Raw genomic sequence first — 23,773 nt, forward strand, 5'->3', positions numbered from 1 at the left:
CCAATCACATCTTTAACTGAGATTTGGAAGTAAAGAAATTTCTGATAAAGAATACAGGATCAATTTACAGTTATGTGGGTTTGTCCATTCAGCTCCTTGAAAATCTCCACTTGATCAACTCCAGTAATTTTTTAGAATGTCTTTTTTTCAGTCCAAGCAGTAGTAGGCTAGCTAGAATACTTGAAATGTATCTGTACATCATTTGCTCAAAATAACATAAAAAAAATAATCGGAAATGCTTTTGAATGATAATCAGTTATAGTAAACTGACTTTTTCCCACTTAAAAATACATTATAAGTCAGATTGTACAGCTATAATATTCAAATACGGATAAACCATCTCTATAGAAAGGCCCACTGCAATATTAATACTAAGAAAATCTAGTTTCTGGTACTCAGAAAAAAGGTAGTGATGTTTGTAAGCATGTGCATATTGCGGTCTGATGTGAAGGTCTCCAGTCTCCTAAATGCATAAGCATTTAAATGGGCAAACATTTATATGTATTTTTGAGCAATACTACCACGAGAGGGGATATCTGATGTGCACTGCATACATCCATACTGCCAAGTTCATTCACTCTTAGTTTCATACTGCATCTCTAGACTCCATCTTAGCCAAGCTGAGAACATGACAGCTGAAGGCTGAAGCTGCAGTAGCAAGTGAATATGATCATTCCCTCAGTGGGAAAAACCACAGGTTGAACGTGTGTCACAGCTCTTACTCTACAGACGGTATAAGCTTGTGCCAAAGCACTTCATTTGTGAATTAAAGCTCACTTTCTAGTACAGATAACTAGTAAGTATAATATCAAGTTTTAAGTCTCTACATAAAGATTTCCAATAAATACCCAAAATTATTTTAATGCATAGAAGAAATTACACTCTTCAGAAGAGTTTGTGGTTTTGTGTATAAACAGTGAATCACTCATGGAAAACAAATAAATAAACACTACCACTAATTTTGTGCTTAGCAGATAGTTACTGCATTCTAACAAAGCTGCACCTTTCAAGTGTTTGCTGCAGGACAATTCTTTCAGAATCACACTGTTTTAACAGATTTTTTAATTTATACAAGATGAACAAATTATTAAGAGACATTTTAACAAACAACACATTGGTCAGAGGTATTTCTATCACTATGTTTACAAACCAGTTGCAATGGAGGAGGAATGCTGGTATGTAACTTCTATCAGCACATGAATTAGTAAGAAAGAAAAGTGCCAGCATAGCCATAAAAAGGTCACTACAGCATACAAGCATAAAACAGACTACTCTGAGTACTGTTTATAACTATTTGTAGCACATGCCATTCATGTCCATAATAGGCTTACAACTATAGCTCCTTTTGTATTTCCTTACATCTTTTAAGAAATTGCCTTTATCAACACTGCATCTATAAACTAGTCTTAAAGAAATGGCAGCAAGGTATGCCACCTTTTCTCCACTTGATTTTCCAAATTTATCAAATTTGAAATGGTACTAACATAAAAAATCCAAAAATAATACTTTCCTAAGTCTCTGTAGACAAAATAAAAATAAAAATATTATTTTCTATAATTACAGAAAATTAATACAATTAATGTAACTGCATAGTGTGTGAAGACAGAAATTTAAAAATTAGAAATAATGAAGAACAGACAGAAAGTGAGAATGAGATGGGAGAGTATTATTAGTTTTACAGCTTTGAAAAGCAGGCATTATTTTCCAAGTTGCATTAGGTCAGTTGGTCCAAATTTATTACAGCATTTATTGTGGCCCCAGTCCAGACTGACTTCAATGGGAATCTTTCCATTGACTTCAATACGCTTTGGATCAGCAACTATGCGGTCATGTCTTATATCTTATATCATTTTTGTCAACTGGGAATAATAGAGTAGTTCAGACTAGTCTGCCTGAAGTTCCAGAAGTCTTTAATTACCTGTTTCTTTAAAGCACCAATTCTCATATTTATCTTCTTAATAGCAATTAACTGCTGAAAATGTAGTATGGAATGAATTTAGTTAAAATAACTTGTCCGTTAGAATGAAGAAGATAACCTAGGTTGCAAATAAAGTCTGTTAAAAATATATACACCTAAAGTGGAGCTAAAAGTTATAATTGACAGGAAAACCTGCATTCAGTCTAAAAAATGTGGTTGAGCTTACAGCAAGCACTGTGTAATTAAAGAATTATTATTGAAAGTATTGTGCTGTCAAAGCTGTCATCTCCCCCTTCCTCAAGCAGGAACAAGACTAACAACATCTGTTATAGTAGCTCCAGCAATGAGAAAGTCATCAGCAAGATTCTGCCCTGTCTACTCCAACTATTCAGAAATTAGAAGAAGAAATAAAGAAATTATCACTAAAAAACTAATTCATCTGACCAAACCCACTTGTAAAGAAATAATGATGTATGGCATATGCCTACTGAAGTCTTACTGCATCAGCTGTTTATGTAGAAAAAAACACCCCACCTGAATAACCATTTAACTTTATACATAAATGTATTTACAGGTCAAAGTCAGAATTTTCAACAAAGAAATAAGGTATTTTTTTGAGACCCACAAGACATCATTTGCAGAGCAAGTACTAGTCCTTACTTCCCTTATGACTGTAATGCTGACACCTTTGAAAAGCAGGCCATCAGTGTTCAGAGTTCAGCTGCTACTACTGAGGCATCTCAGACTAGTGGAAAAGCATAAATATTAGATTTGAAGCTAAGAATTTTGGTAGACTCACACCAACCAGTTTGCTGAGTCTCCTGATCACTTTTGTCTTGAAGACTGACACTAAATAATTTCTTCTAAATGTATTACTTATAAAGAGAGTGCTATTTTATAGCAGTGCCTACTTTAAGGCAATATAAAATTTGAATGAGTATTTAGTACTCTGAGACATTTTCACAAGTATTAAATCCACACAACACAGGACCTTTTGAGCACTGGAAATACAGCAGGATTTTTATGCCTCAATCTGAGATTAAAAATAGAAATCCAACAATAATCAGACTAGGTGCATTAAAAAATAAACTAAGTAACACTTTCAGAAATAAAGGTATTTTTCATAAGGCCTATTGCATAGATAGTTTTTAGGTTTGTTTCTAACTGAAGTATTTCATAACTCAGTATATCAATGCAGATATAAAATACAAATGTTGAGTAAACAGCATCTTATTAACTAAAAATGGTACAAACCAACATAACATCAACATAAAGTGCATCAACCAAAGCATATCATTGTGATCACTGAAAAACACATTTGTGCATACATGTGTTGTAAGTATTTCACTTCCACTTATCTCATCCAGTGGTCATCATCTGTTTCCGTCAACACTAACACACTGTGCTGCTCCTTCTATTTGTGAAATAGGAAGATAGGACTGACAAAGTATTCACATATGATGCTGCATTCTCAAATATGGTTATCAGAAACAACTCTGCAAATACAGTTGATAAATATGACCACTAAAAGCACAAAATTTGGGCTATTCTATTAAAGTTGAATACTAGCTTTCCTCCTAAACAGACTAGCATAGCTCTTACACTCCACTGTCTATTGCAAAGGTTTTGACTGTGAATTTTAAATTTCCTTCCATTGATAGTTCAAAACAATTACCAAGTTTTCCATTATTCATAGTCCCATCTTATTCCACAGGTAACTGGCTACTTGCCCTCTCATATGGTCTACCTAACTTAACCAAGTTAAATGTACAAAAATCATGTTAAAATTACCTTCTGATTCTGTTGTAGACTTGAACACCTTAAAATTTGCACATCTCATCTAACTATATCAGATAATCTTATAAAGGATGTTCCTTTTTACACACCATTCATCCATTTCACATTTTTCAATCAAATATGGTGGTTGTGGTGTTAATATTTCTCTCCACAGTGATTCTCATGAGAATGTACACATGGCTAGAGGCATAAAAGGGTGCAACTAAAGGGAAAGAAAATCTTGTTGCAGCAGGTAAATATAGGCAAAATATAATTTTTGAGAATTTCCTCCATTCTCAAAATATTTGCTCATTTATATATGTCAGTTTATGAAATGACAGTCAGTGATATAATATGTGTAAAGCTGTACTGAAGAAGAAGTTCATTAGAATTAGCTACGTTTACATTTGAATAGGTATATACCATTATTTCCTGTATTATTATTATGATTGGCTGCCAGCCATTTTTTCTGAGAACAGGATCTCTAAGGAACATTGTCAGTATTCAGATAACACAGTGGCTAGTAGTTCTGTGTTTCGTGTCTGTTTTTTTCATAGTTTCCTATGCAAAGAAAGACAAGAGAGGCAACACTGAACACAAGACTATTTAACAAGCCATCTTGCCTCACGGTGTTGCACTCTAAGTGTTCTACTAAAGCCAATTTGTTCATAGGGAAGAGATCTGGAAAACTATAATAAGGGAGAGGGGAGAATATTACATGGCACACAGAAGAAAAAAACCATGAAAACAATATTTTGTTCTGCATACTAGCATATAACTACGTCAGGAATTTTCTTTCCTTGGTTTTTGTTTCTATTAATCTCAGCATAGCTACAGATGCAGTAGAATGACATTAACTTTAGGTTTGCTTTCCAAATATACAGGCTACCTGGCTATACCAGTTTCTATGTTGTATTTTAAAGATTTCTGCTTTATGAAGAAAAATACAGCAACTTCTGTTGGAGATTTCTATATCCTTAGTGTATCTTGAACATGTTTCAAAAAGAATTCTGCTACCATACTGTGCTGGTTTTGGCTGGGATAGAGTTAATTTTCTTCATAGTAGCTAGTATGGGGCTATGTTTTGGATTTGTGCTGGAAACAGTGTTGATAACACAGGGATGTTTCAGTTGTTGCTGAGCAGTGCTTACACAGAGTCAAGGCCTTTTCTGCTTCTCACCCCACCCCACCCCACCAGCGAGTAGGCTGGGAGTGCACAAGAAGTTGGGAGGGGACACAGCTGGGACAGCTGGCCCCAACTGACCAAAGGGCTATTCCATACCATATGGTGTCATGCTCAGCATATAAAGCTGGGGAAGAAGAAGGAAGGGGGGGACATTTGGAGTTATGGTGTTTGTCTTCCCAAGTAACCATTATGCGTGATGGAGCCCTGCTTTCCTGGAGATGGCTGAACACCTGCCTGCCCATGGGGAGCAGTGAATGAATTCCTTGTTTTGCTTTGCTTGCGTGCACAGCTTTTGCTTTCCCTATTAAACTGTCTTTATCTCAACCCACAAGTTTTCTCACTTTTACTCTTCTGATTCTCTCCCCCATCCCACCAGGGGGAAGTGAGCGAGCAGCTGTGTGGTGCTTAGTTGCTGGCTGGGGTTAAACCATGTTTCAAACATAATTTTGCTACCATACCCTAGCATAAAACACAAATTTTTCAGAGAATGCATTGATCTAGATCTGGCATTCCTGATGCAGTTATAAGAGCTCAAAAGACAAACTGGGAGTATAGGTATAACAGTGGGAGTCAGGGCAGAAGCTGAAAGCCATGTTATGCTGGTATCGCTGGCACAAATGAGGCCACATCTGAGGTCTTGTGATGTGACCTAAATATTAAGGGCAAACTCTACCATTTTAAGTGTTTGCAGCTGTACTTCTGGAGAGTAAACATGAGCAGTTGCAAATGTTCAGACATATTACTTGTGGCAGGACAGCATATGCTAGGCCTAGAAGAGTGCTATACATGTCTTGCCAGCTTCACCTACAAGCACTCACTTCAGAGTTCCCATCTGCGTGACTGTAAACCCAAGGAGAAGACTAACACAGCTTCTACTGAAACCAAACTCTGACAAAACTCTACCTATGTCAAAAAGGACAGCCAGGCTGAAATTAAGCTCAAATAAATCTTGATTTATTCTATCCTTCAGACAGTTGGCCCCTCAAAAAAATGTATTTATCAAAACAGCCTGTCATCAGTAAGAAAGATGACTAGCCATTAAACTACTCAAGTGACAGCATGGCCTATTTTTGTCATCAGTAAAATGAGTTTGATTACTAGCTTTACTAAATGCTACCTAAATTATTCTGTCCAGACTGTCAAACGATTCTTACACAGAGTGGGTAGGATTGGGATGGCCTGGCTAACTTAAGTTCCAAATAGTACTATTGAGGGAAAACAACATCACTTGGACTTATTCACTTAGCTTTACAACCTGCTTTTTCCTGTTCATAAATTTTGGGATTAATAAGAGTATATACCAGAAAGTATGTTGTCCAGAAAATAACCACACCTCTCAGAGGCTGGAGGCAATGGGAGTTCAGTTCAACTGTGCTCTCCATCCTAGACAGTTGCCTCTTAGATGTTTTCTCAAGATGCATTCATTTTGCAACCATGTTCTTTTTATTCCCTAAAGCAAGAGGGATCATAAGATGGCTATTTTTAAAAAGACCAGCTTAACAAATTAGGCCATGTCTAACACTAATGTGGCTGAATGGAAGAAATAAAGACTGTTTGCATGTATGTTTGTGTGGGTGGGGTATCCACGCAACCTCCTGAGCTGTCCCAGGGCCACAGTTGCATCTGGCTGGTTAACAATATGGAGTCGTACAGTTTCAACAGTATCATCCAAGGCCTGTCTTGAGCTTAGGCAGCCTATTTGGCTACCACTGGGAGGGCACAGCAGAGTTCAGACCCCCTCTCCCACACCAGTGCCCTAACTACTAGGGTATCCCACCACAGAAGATCACACTGAATTGCACAGAAGAGGAGCAGAGAGGAGGCGCTTACACGTTATAAATCAAATATACACTGCAGGAACAGAAACAACAGAAGCAGTAAGTTGCACAAGACATCCCTCACAGCCCCCACAATCCAGCTCACTTTCCATCAGATGAAAGCCAACTACCCTCTACTTGAATAGGGGAGCCCACATATCCCATGCCTGAGGATAGCTTTCATTTTGCACAGCCCAAACACACACTTTTACCACAAAGCTGCTGTACAGAAATGCCCTTTGCCCCTCCACCAGGCTCTAAATAGATGGGAGCACCATGTTTGCACATGCAGTCTGGTGCTAGACCAGCAACAGAGGCAGACAAGCAGGTATGACTTGGTGTCTTACATTTCCTACTGGTTACCTTGAGGCAATTTCCTGGTCAGCATGTAGACTTCCTGCTCTTCAGAAGAGCCTCCACTGATTATAAATGAAGCATACAGTACACTCTGGCTTGCCCTGTTACGATTGTGTAAATCTTTTGCAGTTGTTTATATATTGGAAGTCTTCCTCTATATCATTTTATGGTGATTTTAAAAGAATTCTTAGTGATTTTAATGTCTTAAATCTGCCACTTCAGTTCTCTTTAAAGCAAAAGTATGGGACTTAAGTAATGACTTTACATTGCTGTTTAAAATGTTATATTGTGAAGCATTTATATTAATTTTAAACCAAAATATATTTCTTTAGTACATATAGGTCAGACTTAACCAAAGCTATCAGATCAGAAAGAGAGCTGTTACAAGTATTAAATACTTAAGTTTTCCCTAGGTCAGAAATGCCTTCTCCTTCCTATTTTTTAGATTAATTAAAAAAAAAAATCCAATGACTAACATTTTTTCTAAAAATCAAGAGACAAAACAAGGCTAGGGACAATAACAGAAGTCTTGTTATTATCTCAACACATTTGTTATGGTGTACTAACTAACAAGATACCAAAACCTCCTCACTTGTATTTTATGGTTTTTAATTAACATTCACGTTCAGTCTTTCTTACATCTGAAGATACCATAGATTGTAAAAGGTTAATACATCTCACAGTTATTTGGGGCAGAAAAAGAGGAAAAAATAAAGCCAAGTGAGGAATTATGTGTGTTCTTCACTTAAGCCAGCCAAGTGGGAAGAAAGTCTCTTGGGAATGATTGCCCAGTGTTTTGTAGTCTACTCACAATGTTTTATGAGGTTTTGGTGAATATATAAAAAAATTTAAATAAAAGAGCTTGAGAATTTTTCAGCTGGGAGTGTTATTTCCATCTCCTAGTTATCAAAACTCTCTACCAGATTTCAGTACCATGTAACACATACTGCCTCTCATTACATTCAATACCACAAAAATTCTGAATATATAAAGCTGTATCTCCTTATCGTACAATTCAAAATGTAATTCAGAATGCAATTCATCTGGAAGTCAGCATTCCACCAGCTGAGCTCCCTTTACTGCTCTTGGCCTACAGAAGAATTACTGATGGTTTGAAGACAGGTGGCTCGCTCTCAGCACTCAAAGCTTTCAGCTATTTCTACAGATATCTTGGCTCCTCTGCTTCAAGCAAAGTCTGGTGGCCTTAAAGAGCCAAACAAGGAAACAAGGAGGACAAAGCCCAGCTACCACATATAAAGAGGAGGAAAAATGAGCTGCCCTGAGGAGTTGCCCAAACACCACTAGAGGAACAATGTCTTTGCAAACAAGCAAAACAAAAATGCAGCAGCATGTTCCCCAGCTAAGCAAGAAGAACAGAGACACAGATAACGTGGACAGTGTAACAAGATGCAAGTAAGTAAAAGACCAATAAAACAGCACAAAGGAGAGGGGGAAGTAGACAGTGAAAAAATAAACTTTAAAAGTGCAATTAACAAGTATATGAAAGAACATATACCATATTGCAGAAATGAGAGTTAAAAACACCCAGAATCTTTCCTCATGTAAGTAACTATCAATATCTAACCATACCATCCTCTCAAAAGGAGAGAAGTCAATAATGAGACAGTATTATAACATATATACAAACTGGTATATAACAAACAGCAATATAGTTAAGAATCTTTTATTTTAAGGCATCTTTGACTTTAAAGGCTCGTTTATTTCTTTTACTAAACCCAAATTTTAAGATGAACACCAGAAAATAAAAAAGCACTTTTACAAAAATGGACATATCAACCAATTCAAATCAACATTGATGAAATACGAAGTATAACATCCATTAACTAAAAAAAACCCCAAAACAAACAAATCAGTACATAAGGATATGTCAGCAATTTAATCACTTACGGGCTCTCCTCGATGTCCTTCTAGGCCTGGAGATCCAGGCTGTCCAACTTCCCCCTTTAAAATAAAAAAAAAAACTGTTAAATACAATATTTAAAAAAACCACCTTCCTAACAATTCAAATAGTAAAATATTATTTTTAATATAAGTAAAATGTAAAACCAATACAGATGATCAAAACCAATACAATTCATCAAACAAACATATCTTACAAACAGTTTCAAACACAGTAAGAAGTGTTGTCAATCTGATATTCCCTCATGCTGCGTCCAACAGACAGCTGTCAAACAGTTTGCAAAAAGAGAGACAATTGTCTTTTGAATCAGAACAGCAATTACTGGTTGAAGCAGCGCATAAAACAGTAATAAATTGCTATTGTCTAATTGTTAGTACAACTAATAGTCTGAAAACTATTTCAAAGCACTCCAGAATATAGCACTACCAGATATGATCAAATCTTCATGTCCTTACTCAAAATATGTATGATACCAAAAATATTCTGAAAATTTGAAGAATAATTCCAGAAATAAAAGCACATAAAACAAATGCAAAGATCAATCAATATATATATAAAATAATCTGGTAATAATTAACTTAAAATTACAAAAACTGGACTTGAAGTTACAATGGGTAGCATCTGGGTTTCAAGCCATGCTTTTTTTCCACATTCTTTCCCAGAATGAATATTGTAAGAAAACAGGAAAGCTCCAGCAGAAATTTCCTTCAAAGACAGCCTGTTTGTTACTGCTCTGAATTTGATTACAGACCCAGAATGAAGCAATGTTTTATAGCAAGCAGATGTTGAAGTCAAGCTGACAAAATGCTTGAATGAAGAATATGGTTTCTGTTAACTACTATATTATGAAATAAATAAAAACTAATTCATATGTCATATTTTTGTACTACAATAATTAAATTAAGAAAATAGTCAAGAAAATGTCTTTCAGTTTAAATGTACGCAGGTTCACACAACTAATATGCTGAATTATCTGTATATTGTTTACAAGCATAAAAACAGATCAAAATACTCTCCAAATTCATGCTTTATCAACATAATACTTCACTCTAAAGGGCCACCAGTGGCAGTTAAAATTTTATGTTGAACAACTGTGACTACTACCTGTCCATGTTATCAAATACCAGAGAGGAAAAAAACTAGTATTTAATTATTTTTTTCTACTTTCTATAGTACCAGAGAAGGAATTTCTCTACCAGCTTAGCAGACATATCTGTGTGTGTATTTATATATATGTGTCTATATATATATATAAAATAAGGCAGGATTCCTTTGAAATAAATTCATGTAGGTAACTAAGCTCCTATCACAGCAACAGAAGTCTAGCCAAGACAATTGATGGAGGCTTGGTTCAGCTGACCAGCCACCAGGAGCTCAGTTTCACTGTCCACACATAGACATTTGGTCATATTTGAGATACCCAAGGGTGTCTTGTCGGGGTTCCTACTCCCGCTCCAGAAAGGCACTGGCTTTCCATAGGACTTATGTCATATTTGTCAGCTCCCTAAGGATGCTTTGGACATTAATGAATCTCAAATGTACCAGATGCTTTTATGTAGGCAACTAAACTGGTACCTACAAGTCTCCCTTCTTTGAGCTGAATTGCTCTCCAGACTTCACCGGTTAGACCTCCATTGACTTTAATGGCAACATAGGTAGCTACTACGTTCATAGACACAAACTTTGCTGAGTGTTTTAAGAATGTCTGTTAAATTGTCTTTGCCTGACATATTTGCAAGTGTCAGAGATACATGCTCTTGTAGATATATATTAATAATAATAATTCGTAGGCAGGTATCAATGGGATTTGAAGATCAAAATGAAATGAATGTAGGAGTATTTAAAACTAAACCAAGTAACAAATAAAGAAAATAACAAGTAAAAGTAAACCAAGTAAAATAAAGGCTCCTTCAGTGTCATAGAAATAATCTGCTGTTGGTTGCTGAAGTTAACTTCAGAAAAATGAACAATAAGAAAATATTTTTTTCCATAATTTAGTAAAAGAAGTTGTAAATCTTATGTATTTTAATGGTGTAAACTTAAGGGCAGTTAAAACAAAAAGCACTACACCAATTTGACATAAAAGTTATTCCATTACCTTTTAGCACAGTCTCATTAGGCCTTCCAAAGAGAACAAATAAAACAGGAAATATTGAGTTTACCTACCGCAAAATTTAAATTTTGTATGTACTTAAAGGCTGTTATTTTAGATGTGTTCTCCTAATAAATTTTTGAATTGCAGGATGCTTAGTTATACATTGAATTTGGGCAATTTTTAGAATAACAGTGCTGTAGTGTTGTATATGTAGTGTATGTAAGTGATAACTCCCCCCTTTAACTTCAAATTAAGACACCTGCATGGGTTTTTCTACCTGAAGTTGTCTAGAGATACGTTAGGAATCTAAGATCCCATTACAGTGAACAGGGGCTTGATTCAGTTACCTAATCACAAATGCCTGGTGCTATGTGAGGTGCTCTAGGGCAGCCAAGGCTTCCACACTGGGCTGGCAGGTACCACCTTCAGGAGACCTGTGTCCTTCTGAAATGGCTCTTACAGGTCACCTGGGGAACTCAAAAAGAGCAAATAGGACTGCCATTTTATGAGTGATCTCACAACATTTCCAGCAGTTAACAGCCAGAAGCTGAATGACTTCAGAAGCTCCATTTATTATATTTACTAAGAGCTTGATTCAGCTGTCAACACATAAACATGTAGAGCCATTTCCTGCTGTAAATAAGGGTAAAAAATTTTTCACCATGAAGACAGTCAAGGATGGAACAAGCTGCCCAGTTGTGCAGTCTCCATCCTGGGAGGTTATCAAGACCCAGCTGAGCAACCTGGTATGGATTCAGTGCTGTCCCATTTGTGAGGAGGAGGCTGGTCCAGGAGATGCTCCAAACGAAGTCCCCTCCAGCCTGAGCGAGCCTGGGATCCTGCTGGATCCACCTTGTTAGCAGCTGCTGCCTGGAAGGGTTTAGGTCTTGCATGGGTCTTGTGTCATTTCTCCGTGCTGCAGCAGATGTCACAGATATGCCATGGTATCCCCAGCTGCTCTAGACAAGCATGGTCACAAAATGGAAGAAAGACCCAGATCTCCAACTACAGTAACAGGGATTCAGGCAAATGCACTTAAAAGTACACTTACGTTTTTGGACACTGAAGGAACATTAATCTTGAGCAACCCTAGATCATTTCATTATTATTATTAAGAAAAATATTATAGGAACAAAGCTGCTGTTAAGAAGCTTCTTTAGATCAATTCAACTGAACATTTACATTGCATATGAATACATTTTTTTTCCTGTGAATTTAAAACTGATATTGCTAAAGTCCATCTTTTCACAAATTAGAACAGTGCAAACAACAACTGGGTAAACAAAATGTACAGTGAGCTCACAGACTGCAATACCTTATAGAAATATCACATCCTGTAGTCTTTTTTACAGTAGACAGATACTTAGTCCACTTGAAAAACTGTTCTAAATTAAAGGGGACTGCACAGCGAAGAGTACGAACATAAACATGAATCCAATATTGAAGGTGTTTTCCCCTAACTTTCATCCAGCTCCCTTCAAAAGCAGTAATAATAATTAGATCATTTCCTTCTTAACTGTACACAACAGGTATGTTCTGCAGTGTATGCTTGTATATAAATTTCATTAACAGATTGACAGTTAGAGAAACACAAACAGGATAAGGCAGACGAAGTATAACCAATCTCTGATGATCACTAATACACTCTCAATAAAAGCTTTGCCCCTGCTCACAAATCAACTGAAATCAATGAAGTCTGTCCATTGACTGCAGTAAACTTTGGCATTTCCCAGTAACACACATTATTTTAATTTCCAGTAATTCTTCACAGAATAAACTGGGTATACTTAGATCAACAGCAATGCTATTGAAGACTTTGGCAAGATATGAATATACATTTGTACATACCTTGAAACCAGGACTTCCCGGTAATCCATCTTTCCCACTTCTGCCAGGGTCTCCCTGTGGCAACAGTTAACAGTCATCAGTAGGTGAATTAACAAGCAAAAGTTAAAGGCAAATTGTCTTCACAAAACTTACGGTTCGCCCAGGCATTCCTGGAAACCCCGTATCACCTTTCTCTCCTTTTGAACCCTGAGAAATACAGCAAACATAAAGTAAGTAGTGCTCAATGTTTATGCTGCAAATTCAGTATATTTAACCTATAATTCATGTATGTTATTTCTTATTTTGAAAATGCATGGAAACTCTGTCTCTTTCTTAACACAGGCAGTGGTCAATTAATAATGCCCTAAAAATGCTCTAAAATACAGAAATATGAACACAGACCCTCTTTCAACTTGCTTAAAACTCTAGACCAATAAATACATGAAGAAAATATAAGGACAGGTGAAAGTGTAGCTGTTAACATTGGATGACAAAAATATGCTCTCTGAAATATAAATATTTACATACAGGCACACCCTGCTTTATATTAATTACAGATTAAAACAACATCTCTCTTCCAGGCCACTATCAGTCTCACTTCATTCGTGTGCTCCTCTCCTCACTCCCCTTACTCCTCTCCTCTCCCTTTTGGTTATATGGTTCATGTACATTTCTGTGTATTAGAAAGCACAGACTTCTTTGCAATATAATTATTACGTATACCCCATTATTAAAGGCATAGACATATTTGCAGAAATATGTTTATAAGCATTTTGTGTTGTGTTATGAATTGCATCAATCCGTTAACAGAAGGATGAAGAGAGTTCTCAAAATATCCAAATAAGCAGAGCATGAGTTTAATATTACTAGACATAAGTATATCCTATAACTTCAGTGGAAATTTTTCTGAGTTAGGACTGCAGAATTAAATTCTCTGTGACCATACCTATTATAAAAATATAAATGATACTGTCATAGGTGCAGGTGCCCCGGCAGTGGCAGCAGCAGGGGCTGCAGGGCGGCCTCTGTGAGGAGAGGCCGGGGCTGCCCCGTGACAGACACAGCTGGTTCCAGCCGGCTCCAGCCGGCTCCAACCGACCCACCGCAGGGCATGGCTGAGCCCCGCAGCCACGGTGGTGGTGCCTCAGGGGAAATATATTTAAGAAAGGGGAGAAAACGTGACACAGGCAAAGTAAGGAGTGAGGGAAAAAGTGAGAGAAACAACTCTGCAGACACCAAGACCAGTGAAGAAGGAGGGGCAGGAGGTGCTCCAGGCACCGGAGCAAAGACTCTCCTGCAGCCTGTGGAGAGCACCATGGTGGAGCTGTGGTAGCCAAGCTGCAGCCCATGGAGAACCCATGCAGGAGCAGGTTTATCCTGAAGGACTGCAGCCCATGGGAAGGACCCACGCTGGGGCAGGGGAGAAGTGTGAGGAAGAAGGAGAGCAGAGAGGATCTGTTATGGATTGACCACCCCACCCTGCTCCCCATTCCCCATACCATGAAGGAGTGAAGTTGAGCCTGGGAAAAAGCAGCGTGGGGGGAAGGTGTTTTAGTTTTTGTCTTTGTTTCTCACTATCCAAACATATTTTAGTTGGCAATAAATTAAATTAATTTTCCCCAAGTTGAGTCTGTTTTGCCCATGACAGTAATTGGTAGGTGATCTCCCTGTCCTTATCTGGACCCACAAGCTTTTCCATCTTATTTTCTCCCCCCTGTACTTCTGAGGAGAGGGAATGAGAGAGTGGCTGGGGAGGCATCAGACAGCCAGCCAAGGTCAGCCCACCCCAGATACCGATAACATGTTGCTTTATTTTATGACTATAAATTTACTTGCCTTTTTTCCATATATTCCTGGCACTCCTTGATCTCCTTTAGGACCCCTTTCTCCCTAGACAAAATGTGTGTAAGTTAATTTTTAAAATAGAAGTAGTTATATACAGATATGTATACCAAGTATACATGTATAGCAGACATAAAATGAAGCAGGCAAAGAGCTCCATCTGATATAAAAAAATATGCTAAGGACAGTAAATGCAAATCTTGAATTTTCCAAGTTCTCCTAGGGAAGAAGCCCAGAATGTCCAATGCTGCTGGTGAGACAATCCACAGCTCGCAAGCTTAATGCTTCTATTTTCAATGGAAGGCACTTTGAATTTCTGGTCACTTCAATATAGGTATGTACCTAAGTGAAAATTCAGCTCTTTGAAAAGTGCTGCACTCTTCTGAAGACCTTATTTGAAAAGTTTAAAACACAGATTTGGAAAAACTAAGAAGTAAATTCAGTTGAGTACTAACACAGAAGAGCAAAAGATACAGTTGATGATGTTTTTAGGAACATACATGTGAAATTAACTCATTGGATTAAACCAGAACTATCCTTCAACGTGTTGTCACTCAAATTCAATGACTTCAGGAAAATGATATAATTTATTTTTTATATATTATTTGTGATGAAGAAGGTTCTAAGCAGTAGTAAAATCAAAGTTCAAAGTAATTAATATAGAATCCCATAGAACAGAACAAAAATGAAAAAAACAGGTGGCTTCCATTGCTTGATATGGATGTAATAAAGTCCCATGGCATGTATCTTCCTTCAGTTTCAGCATCATATCTATTCATTTTATGTAATTCATCAAATGCACTGACATAATATTGTATATAAACTTATTTTTCCTTTAAATTAAACTATAGAGCAACATGAAACACATGAATATTGTAACAAGAAATATTTAATTTCAACCTTTGGTGCTGGCATCCCATGTAATCCAGGAAAACCAGGTATTCCACGGTCACCCTAAAAGAGCAAACATATTTTAAATCCTTATATCTAAAATAGTAGTAATATAGTGTAATAACATTCATATTCTCAATGATCAACAAATAGCGGAAAGACGTTATATATCACTATATCAACTACATAACATTGGTACGCTGACTGATGAGAGTTTGTTGATCTTTAAACAAGATTCAATACATAAAAGAAAAAAATTAAACAATCACTAAATTTTTTAGAATAAATTTTACTGTAATGTCTCAATAAGGCTTATGGACGTTCAAAAGTAGCAATTTAGCTTTGACAAGAGGAAAAAAAGCTTTGAGAAGAGCTTTGAAAATCTCTGTGGGAGCTGTGATAATTCTACCATCCATTCCTAATTCCTGAAGAATAAGGAAATTCCCTAAATCTGCAATGGCTTTGCTCCTACCTCTTACTGAAAATATCAAAGACCTACTGACCTTATCAAACTTCTCACCAGCTTACTCTGGATGAGTGAAGTATTAAAAAATAAGGTATTAAGTACTTTCTCTAAAAAATAATCAAAAAGAAACGAAAATACACTAATAAAACAACTTTGGCACTTTGACAAATGAGTTCTCATTTCAGTGGAAGAAAGAATCCACTTTGGTAAAAGCAGTTGGCAATTGAAAACACAAGCCAAAACTTCAGTTCTTTTTATTGTCCTCACAGGTGTCACATATCAAGAATTCCAAAACTTTTGCTATTGGTACTGAAGATATTTATCTGACAATTTGTCTGCAAGCTCCCTTGAGCGATTACAACAAAAGGCTAAATTATAACTTGGCACTGCCTGACTTGAAACAATAAAAACAAGCTTAGTTGCTTGTTTCAGTAGACTGGATCTACTTCACTCAGGACAAAGAGGCAATCAGCAACTCCTTTTTGGACAATCACAATGTTTCCTCTCTGTTAATATCTAACTTCATATTGAGCAATATATTTCAATTTGTTTAATATATTTCAATCATAAAGGAGGAACAGTAAATTATGCTCAGGAAGTTATTTTATATAATATTTCAAGTTCTAAGACAAAGGGTAAAAGAAAACATGTCTCAGTGGTGTTTATCAAAACCATGCATGTCTAAGCAGATTTGGAGAGGTCTGTCACATATTCACAGAAGACAGGAACACGACCACAGGAATGACAGCTTGTGGGTTAATGCTATCAAAATCTCTCTCAACAAATAAGTATTGAAAACAGGCAATGGAATGGAGTTCAAAAAATCAGCAAAGCTTATAAAATAAACACCTCATGCATCCATTGCTTCTTAATGAAAAAGAATGGAACCTCGATTTCTGCTCAGAAATGGTGATTTAATTATTGGATAAACTAAAACACTTGGCAATGGAAACAGTTTTAAATTAATTGCTATAGAAACTTTACAAGTAATGGGATGAAATTAAGAGATGAAAATTTGGGCTGAATCATCAGGAAAAAAATCCTAATGGCAAGCCCTATTTTACAATGGAAGAAGTTTTCTAAAACAGTGGTGGAAGCTCGATTTCTTGGCACATTTTAAACAAGGCTGGACTGAGCATTCGGAAATATTCTATCTGTCGCAACCCTGCACTGCCAGGAGAACAGAGTTTTTCATCATCAGTATCTTACTTTCTGCACATGGCCTAATACTGACTGGTCAATTAGATTAACATCTAAGATGAATTAGATTAAGATACCTAAAGCACAGAACACATAAGTACATTTTTCAGCTCTAATCATGCACTTGAGAATTCTGCTGAACAAATCTAAGGACCCGCTTTTGCGAGGGAACTTTAGAAGAAGGAAATTCGACAGTAACATCTGTTTGGAAAACAAGTGTTTGTTTTACAAAAATGGCTTTGAAGTTTTAATAAACCAAAAACAAAATACATTTTTATCACAATGAACTTAGAGCTTTTTAAAACTTAGGGCAAAAGTGTGAGAGAAGGGTGGACACAGATATTTACATATCAATGAGACTTACCAGTAGCCAATGGCTAGTTTGTTCACTGTGTACACAGGCAATCCAGATTCAAGTTTATCCTGATTATCAGAAGGGAATTATATATAAGCTCTCACATCTGTCTGAAGCAACAAGCTACTGGCTACACCTCAGCTAGAATTTTTCCACAAAAAGCTTTGGTTTCAATTAGTCAGTGTTTTCTGATAAAAAGTGCCATCCAAAAATTCCTACCTAGCTCATCTGGATGCTCACTTAAAGAGAAAAAGGGTGAAAAAAGAGAGAAAGAAACCATTCTGAGAGATGTCTGTATTGTGCTTCCAGGTACCCATATTTAGATACGCTTTCTAAATATAAATTATTCAGCGCAATAAAGGTGTTACTGGCAGTGCTAAAGCCTACATAAACTTTATTAAATAAAGCAGACCAGATTCAGAATTGAAGTAACATTCTAAATTTAGGATTCTTATTCCTTCTTTATTACCTTTTTAGTAAACAATTCTCACAGAAGCCTCATGTGAAAATATTGATACTATTAACTGTACAACCAAAAATGATAAATGGTAAGAGTAAAATATTTTTATCTATTACTCTTTTTTTTTTTTTTTTTTTTTTACCTTAGCCCCATCTTTCCCCGGCTCTCCCTTGATACCTGGTAAGCCACGTGGTCCCTAAGAGAGAAAAAATGAAAACCAGCTCAAATACTAATACAATCTGATACAGAAAGAGACACAGAAACGTAATACAACATGTCCCAGGGACTGATGTGTCAGCTGGCTGATCACAACATTTTGGTAACTGGATAGAAAAGCAAAACCAAGCATGAAATGTATCCAGCATGTATGAATATGGCATACTATCATAACCCATGACTGGGGAACACCAAAACTATTCTTCACTCTAACCAAGGACTGCGCCAGGAAAAAAGGAGATCACACAGTCTGTGCTAGTCCAGAGATGTCCCCGTCCTTTCAAATGTCCATCAGACAGCCTTCACATATGCCATGTTGCAGGCTCGCTCGTGGCCCCAGCATGCTCTCAGATATTTAATTCAACAAATTTAATAAGTCCTTGACTATCCAGCCAGACCGGATCATGCCACAAGTAAAATCCAGCACTGGTTTCCAATAACTGTCCTAGTAAGGGCTACTAAATTAATATAATGAAGAAAGAAAAAGAATTCTCTTCCATCAGTCTGGGCTTTATCTGAAACCTTCTTTTGGACATGTCAATTGTGGGTAATCAATCACCATGACAAGGCTTCAGATCACTGTTACTGATTCATAGAAAAATGGAAGGAACTACCATTTGGCTTCTGGATCAGGATGAAAATGTCTAAGCCCCAGCTGAGTCCTGCTCCTACAGGCCTTACCTAGCAATTATTAGATTTGCAGTCTAATTGTCAGCCTACCTACAAACCCCAAAGCCATGTGGGTTCCAAAGCAACTCACCCAAGGATGGCCCCTGACTTCATACCATCACTTGAGCCCTTTTCATTCCCCACACCTCAACTCTCAATGACAAACAATGGATATTGGGAGAAAGTTGGCAGGATTTTTCTCAGATTTTTGAATTCTAGGAATGAAACAGAAACTTACTTGAACCCCTGGAGTTCCTGGCATACCTGGAGTTCCTGCTGATCCCTGATATCCCTAAGGAAAAGAAACCAAGACTTGTGACTTTTCGTAAGTTATATTTGCAAATTTTCAAACACCTATTTAAGGAAAAAACAATCTGCCTGGTTACGAGAGAACTGTTGTCCCAACCCTGTCATTTTAGGTCACAAATTTCAGTAACTGCTATCACAATCATACATTTGAGATTTAGATTTCAGCTGTCAGAAGCTTTCATCTCTGCATCTGAAGTTTGCAGCCTCCAGACTTTATGCTAAAATCTGTTATTTTAGAATTGTTACATGAGAATGTAACAAACATATTGTTTTATTCCCCATTGGGGGAGGAAAAAAAAAAAGAACAAATTAACCCACATACATAGACACTTGTCTTTTCTCTCTCTCTCAAGAAAAATAGCTGAAAAATGCCAGGACTTTTAAAGGCTTATTTCCAGTTACAGGAATAAGCTTTAACAAACAAGGCATGTTCTAATACATTATGCAGCTAGTTTTATCATATCTCTAAATAATAAAAATTCCATTCTCAATACTAAGCACTTAGATATGAACTTGAAGGTATATAACAGGCTATGCAAGTAAAAAAATAATTTGAGTGACTGGGACTACGAAAATAAATACTAAATAATTCATGAGTTGAAAAGAGAATTTCAGGAATGCTTTACTAGAAATCAACATTGGCAGAACAAGAGAACCTTTAGAGAACCCAAAATATATGCCCGAGGTGTTTTGGTAGATTGGATTCAATGAGTACAGCAAAGATAGCCAGTTTTTATGCAAAATTAACAAGTGCTTTAGAAGAACCCTTTAACAGAGGCAAGTACCTGAAGAATAGGAATTTTACCAGCTCCATTAAAAACATGTCATTCCAATGGACAAAATGAGCTACAAAGAGGTTTGTTTTGAGAAAACATACAAAACAAGAAGAGAAATTGTCCTATAAAATTCTAAGGCTTTTTGTCTCAGACCTTTCAACAGGCAGCCCAAACTAAATTTGATAAATCCCATAAAATGGACTATCCAATTTCAAATACGCAGAATTTGATCTTGATTTGAACTGAAAGAACTAATAATCCTATTTCTAAATGAGTTGCAGTCTTAAAAACTTAGCACAAAATTTAATGGGGGGATTTCCACACTGGTAAAAAGGAGCTAATAGAACATTTTAAATGCAAGGAAGGCAATGTGTATGTCTGATTTCTTCTTTAAATCAGTCAGAGCTTCCTGGGAATAATAAACAGAGCTAAAATTATTTGCTGGGTTAGATACAAGAGAGTACTTGCTGTGCCCTCTTCCCAAAAGACATTTGAGCAGATGCCCGATGAGCCAGCTGGTAATGTTTAGTATAGAAGTAAACAGACTTCTAGGTCTCTGTCATACACGGATCCTTTCTCAAGCATTTCACTTTTAGTGCTCAAGGCAGTTCTAGCAAAATCAGCTTTAACTGTAAATGGTGTAGCATTCCCAGATTGCTTATAAGCCTCCCGGGTAGCTGAAACAATTCACCAAGCCAAAAAATGCCTTTAAAAGTTTATCCTTTTATTTCTTCTCCAAAAAAAGCAAAAAGTTTGTATGACTTCCTGTAGAATATAATTCTATATAAATAAAACTTTATTTCACATTTTAGATCTCTGAAATGTAATTTCCCTTCCTTCTCCTTCTAACTGAGTAGGGGAAGAACTAGAGGAGGACAATTTCCTGGCTCAACTGACTTTCAAAATTCACAAGATGAATGGAGGATGGCAGAAGAGTTACAAAACTGCATATTTAGCTCAGAGCTAGATCTTGTAATGTGATTTCAGAGCAAATCAAACACATTGTCAGTGTGTTTGTTTAATGGAAAGCCGGAACAGAGAAGATTCAAAAGGAAATTTACAGAAAGTCACAAAAATGAGAATCACTGTCTGGTACAAATAAGGTAGCAATTGTTTGGACAAGTTAAAAACACCTTCTCTAAATTACAAAAACTGGCCTTCATAAAAACTGAGCATGTCTTTGTATCACTACTCCTTTTGCAGTACGGATCATCAATCTATATGCTAACACCTACAATTTTTTTGCACTAAAGTCAGCTCAAGTCTTCTTTCACTAACCTCAAAGCCCTCAGTGGGAGTAGGTATGTGACATACATATATATGCTCCAAGAACAGCTGTGCCATAGCTGACATTTTATGTAAAAGGGACAGAAGAGAAAATTCCCTTCTCAATTGACACAGACAAGTTCAGGACCAAAGGTTCACTTTCAAATAAGGTGAAAGCACTAAATTTGCCACCAAAAAGAATTCTTTTTATTTGGACTTGGTTTCCTCTCACAAACTTTTCAGAAGACACACAAATGGTGTGGGAAGTATTATAGCTAACCGTGAATTTGATACTTAATTTTGAATCCAGTTGCCTAAACACAGGCAGCTCCTGCCTTGTGAGATTTCCTAGACACCCACCAGTGCTAGAAGAAAGTCGCACAAAATATTTGTCAGGCCTTCATCCTTTTGAAGCAGCAAGACAAAATACCTTACAGCATACCTCTTGGGGTATATTAGTTAAATATCTGTTGAGTAATACAGGAATTTAGACACCCCATGTCTCTGTACACATGTAAACACTAAATGTAGGTGTCTTAAACTGAATCCCACCTATAATGTTTCACCAATGTTGTCAATCAGCACTACTCCACAGCACTTTGTTTATATTCTCATTCATTATTTTACATCAGTGCAACTGAAATCAGGATTATACAAAATCTCCCTCTCAATTTGTTGTGGGTGGGAACAGTACGAATAAATTTCTAGTGCCTGAAAATCTGTAAAAGCAAAGCGATAAACAGCAAGACACTGAGAATGCTTAGTTTTGTACCAGATGGCTGGGTATTTAAAAAACTCACAGATAAAATGTAACTTTGGAATTTAAAGAAAATGGCAATAATTTACAAATAATTCTAAGGGAAAAAGTTGAACAGACTTCTTAGGCCAAAGAACTTACATAAAGGACACAAACTAATTAGCAGTACTGTCATCGTCAGTGAATTAAGAGCCTTGCTGGAAAGTGAAAGTTAGTTTACCTGCAGGGAAAAAATTGAGCAAGAAGGACATATGACAAGTGCTAATTCCAAAGAACTTTTAGGTGCAATAGCAGAGTAAACCTCAGAAGTGCATCTTCAATGCACCTGCATGCCTAAAGGACAAAAGTTCAGACAGCATTCATAGGTGTATCATGTCAGACAAATATAAAATAAAAATAAAAAGAGGACGTACTGATAAGGCAATGACAACTGCACTGCACACTTCCTTACTGAAAAGCTTTTGGAGTCACTGAACAACATAAATGACAAAGGCATGACAACAGGACTACTTGGGAAAGACAAGGGAGAAGTAAACAAGCTCAGTTTGGCTAGGAAATAACCAAGGATCAACAGTGATGGTCTAAAGATATTTAAGGACTGTAAACACTAAGTAAACAGAACTATTTAGGGTGATGTAACTAAGCATAATGGAATTCAACTGCAAAAGAAAAATTTAACTTGGTGTTAGGAAAACATCCTGACAGAGAGGTCTGCAGGCCTCTTGCGGAAGTATCTTGCAGAAAATCTTCAGTACATTTAAAGCCCAATTATCTAAAGCATTAGAAGAGAAGTCTTCAAACCCTTTTCATAAAATACATTACATCTTAAAGGACAGAAATTCTTACAGCTATTCAGACATGTATCCACACCTACACTCAAATTTGCAGTCATGCTATGACCTTCTCCCTCACTGGCAATATCACTAACTAAAATCCTGCAAGGCAACAGAAATGTTAGAAAGTACTTGATATATTTGAGTGAAGTGTTTTAGCCTTTCTCTGACAAGTTGTTTATCATCTAATGTTTTTGCCTCAGGTCCTTCCTCCTCCTTTTCTCAAGGAGCTTTTTTCCCATCCTGCCCTCAAACAACCTTCTCTAACACCTCACTATGCCTGTACTCATCTGCCTACTGTTTTTCTTTTCCTTGCCCCTTTGGACATGTGGATCAGTCAGGTGGTCCTCTCCAGCAGGTCTGTTTGGAGCCTGTGCCTTACTCCTTTCTCTGGGACTTTCTTAAGCAGTGGTAACTCAGGAGCTCAGAACAAGTGTCATCTCCTCTCTCCTCCCTCTGTTAAACAGCACGGCCCTGTAGAAGGACTTCTTGTGGCACCTGCTTCTACAGCCTACCGGAACTGTCTCTGCAATGAAGCCCCTCTGTCTACACATATCAAAACATGAAAATGAAGGCCAGATCCAGCATTAGATCACAAAGGTAACTAAATGCAGCTTTTACCCTCCAACATAAACTTGGGGGTGACTCCTGACCAAAGATTTGTAATCACGTGAACATTATTATAAGAAAAGTACAGAAAAGTACAGAAAAGACTCGTTGCCTTGTCTGTTGCCTTTTTTTGCTTTGTTTTGTTTTGGCATGTTTAATTCTTTCTGCATTTGATTACACCTTCTTCCATTGGCTACTCCATCATCTGCCAAGGCTTTCATAGCTCA

General features: G+C 36.9%; 1 protein-coding gene across 1 annotated transcript in view; it reads right to left on the reverse strand.

Moving 5' to 3' along the window:
- The window catches only part of COL21A1 (collagen type XXI alpha 1 chain), a 117,379-nt gene that overhangs the window by 40,346 nt on the left and 53,260 nt on the right, over window positions 1-23,773 (reverse strand). The window contains exons 11-17 of the mRNA XM_072857814.1: window positions 19,235-19,288; window positions 18,254-18,307; window positions 15,640-15,693; window positions 14,734-14,787; window positions 13,051-13,104; window positions 12,919-12,972; window positions 8,963-9,016 (exon numbers count right to left, since the gene is read on the reverse strand). Of these exons, the coding sequence (XP_072713915.1) occupies window positions 8,963-9,016; window positions 12,919-12,972; window positions 13,051-13,104; window positions 14,734-14,787; window positions 15,640-15,693; window positions 18,254-18,307; window positions 19,235-19,288 (378 nt within the window). The remainder of the gene's footprint in view (window positions 1-8,962; window positions 9,017-12,918; window positions 12,973-13,050; window positions 13,105-14,733; window positions 14,788-15,639; window positions 15,694-18,253; window positions 18,308-19,234; window positions 19,289-23,773) is intronic.

This window comes from Ciconia boyciana, chromosome 3 (genome assembly GCF_034638445.1).
Source record: "Ciconia boyciana chromosome 3, ASM3463844v1, whole genome shotgun sequence".
In the NCBI taxonomy this organism is placed as follows: Eukaryota; Metazoa; Chordata; class Aves; order Ciconiiformes; family Ciconiidae; genus Ciconia; species Ciconia boyciana.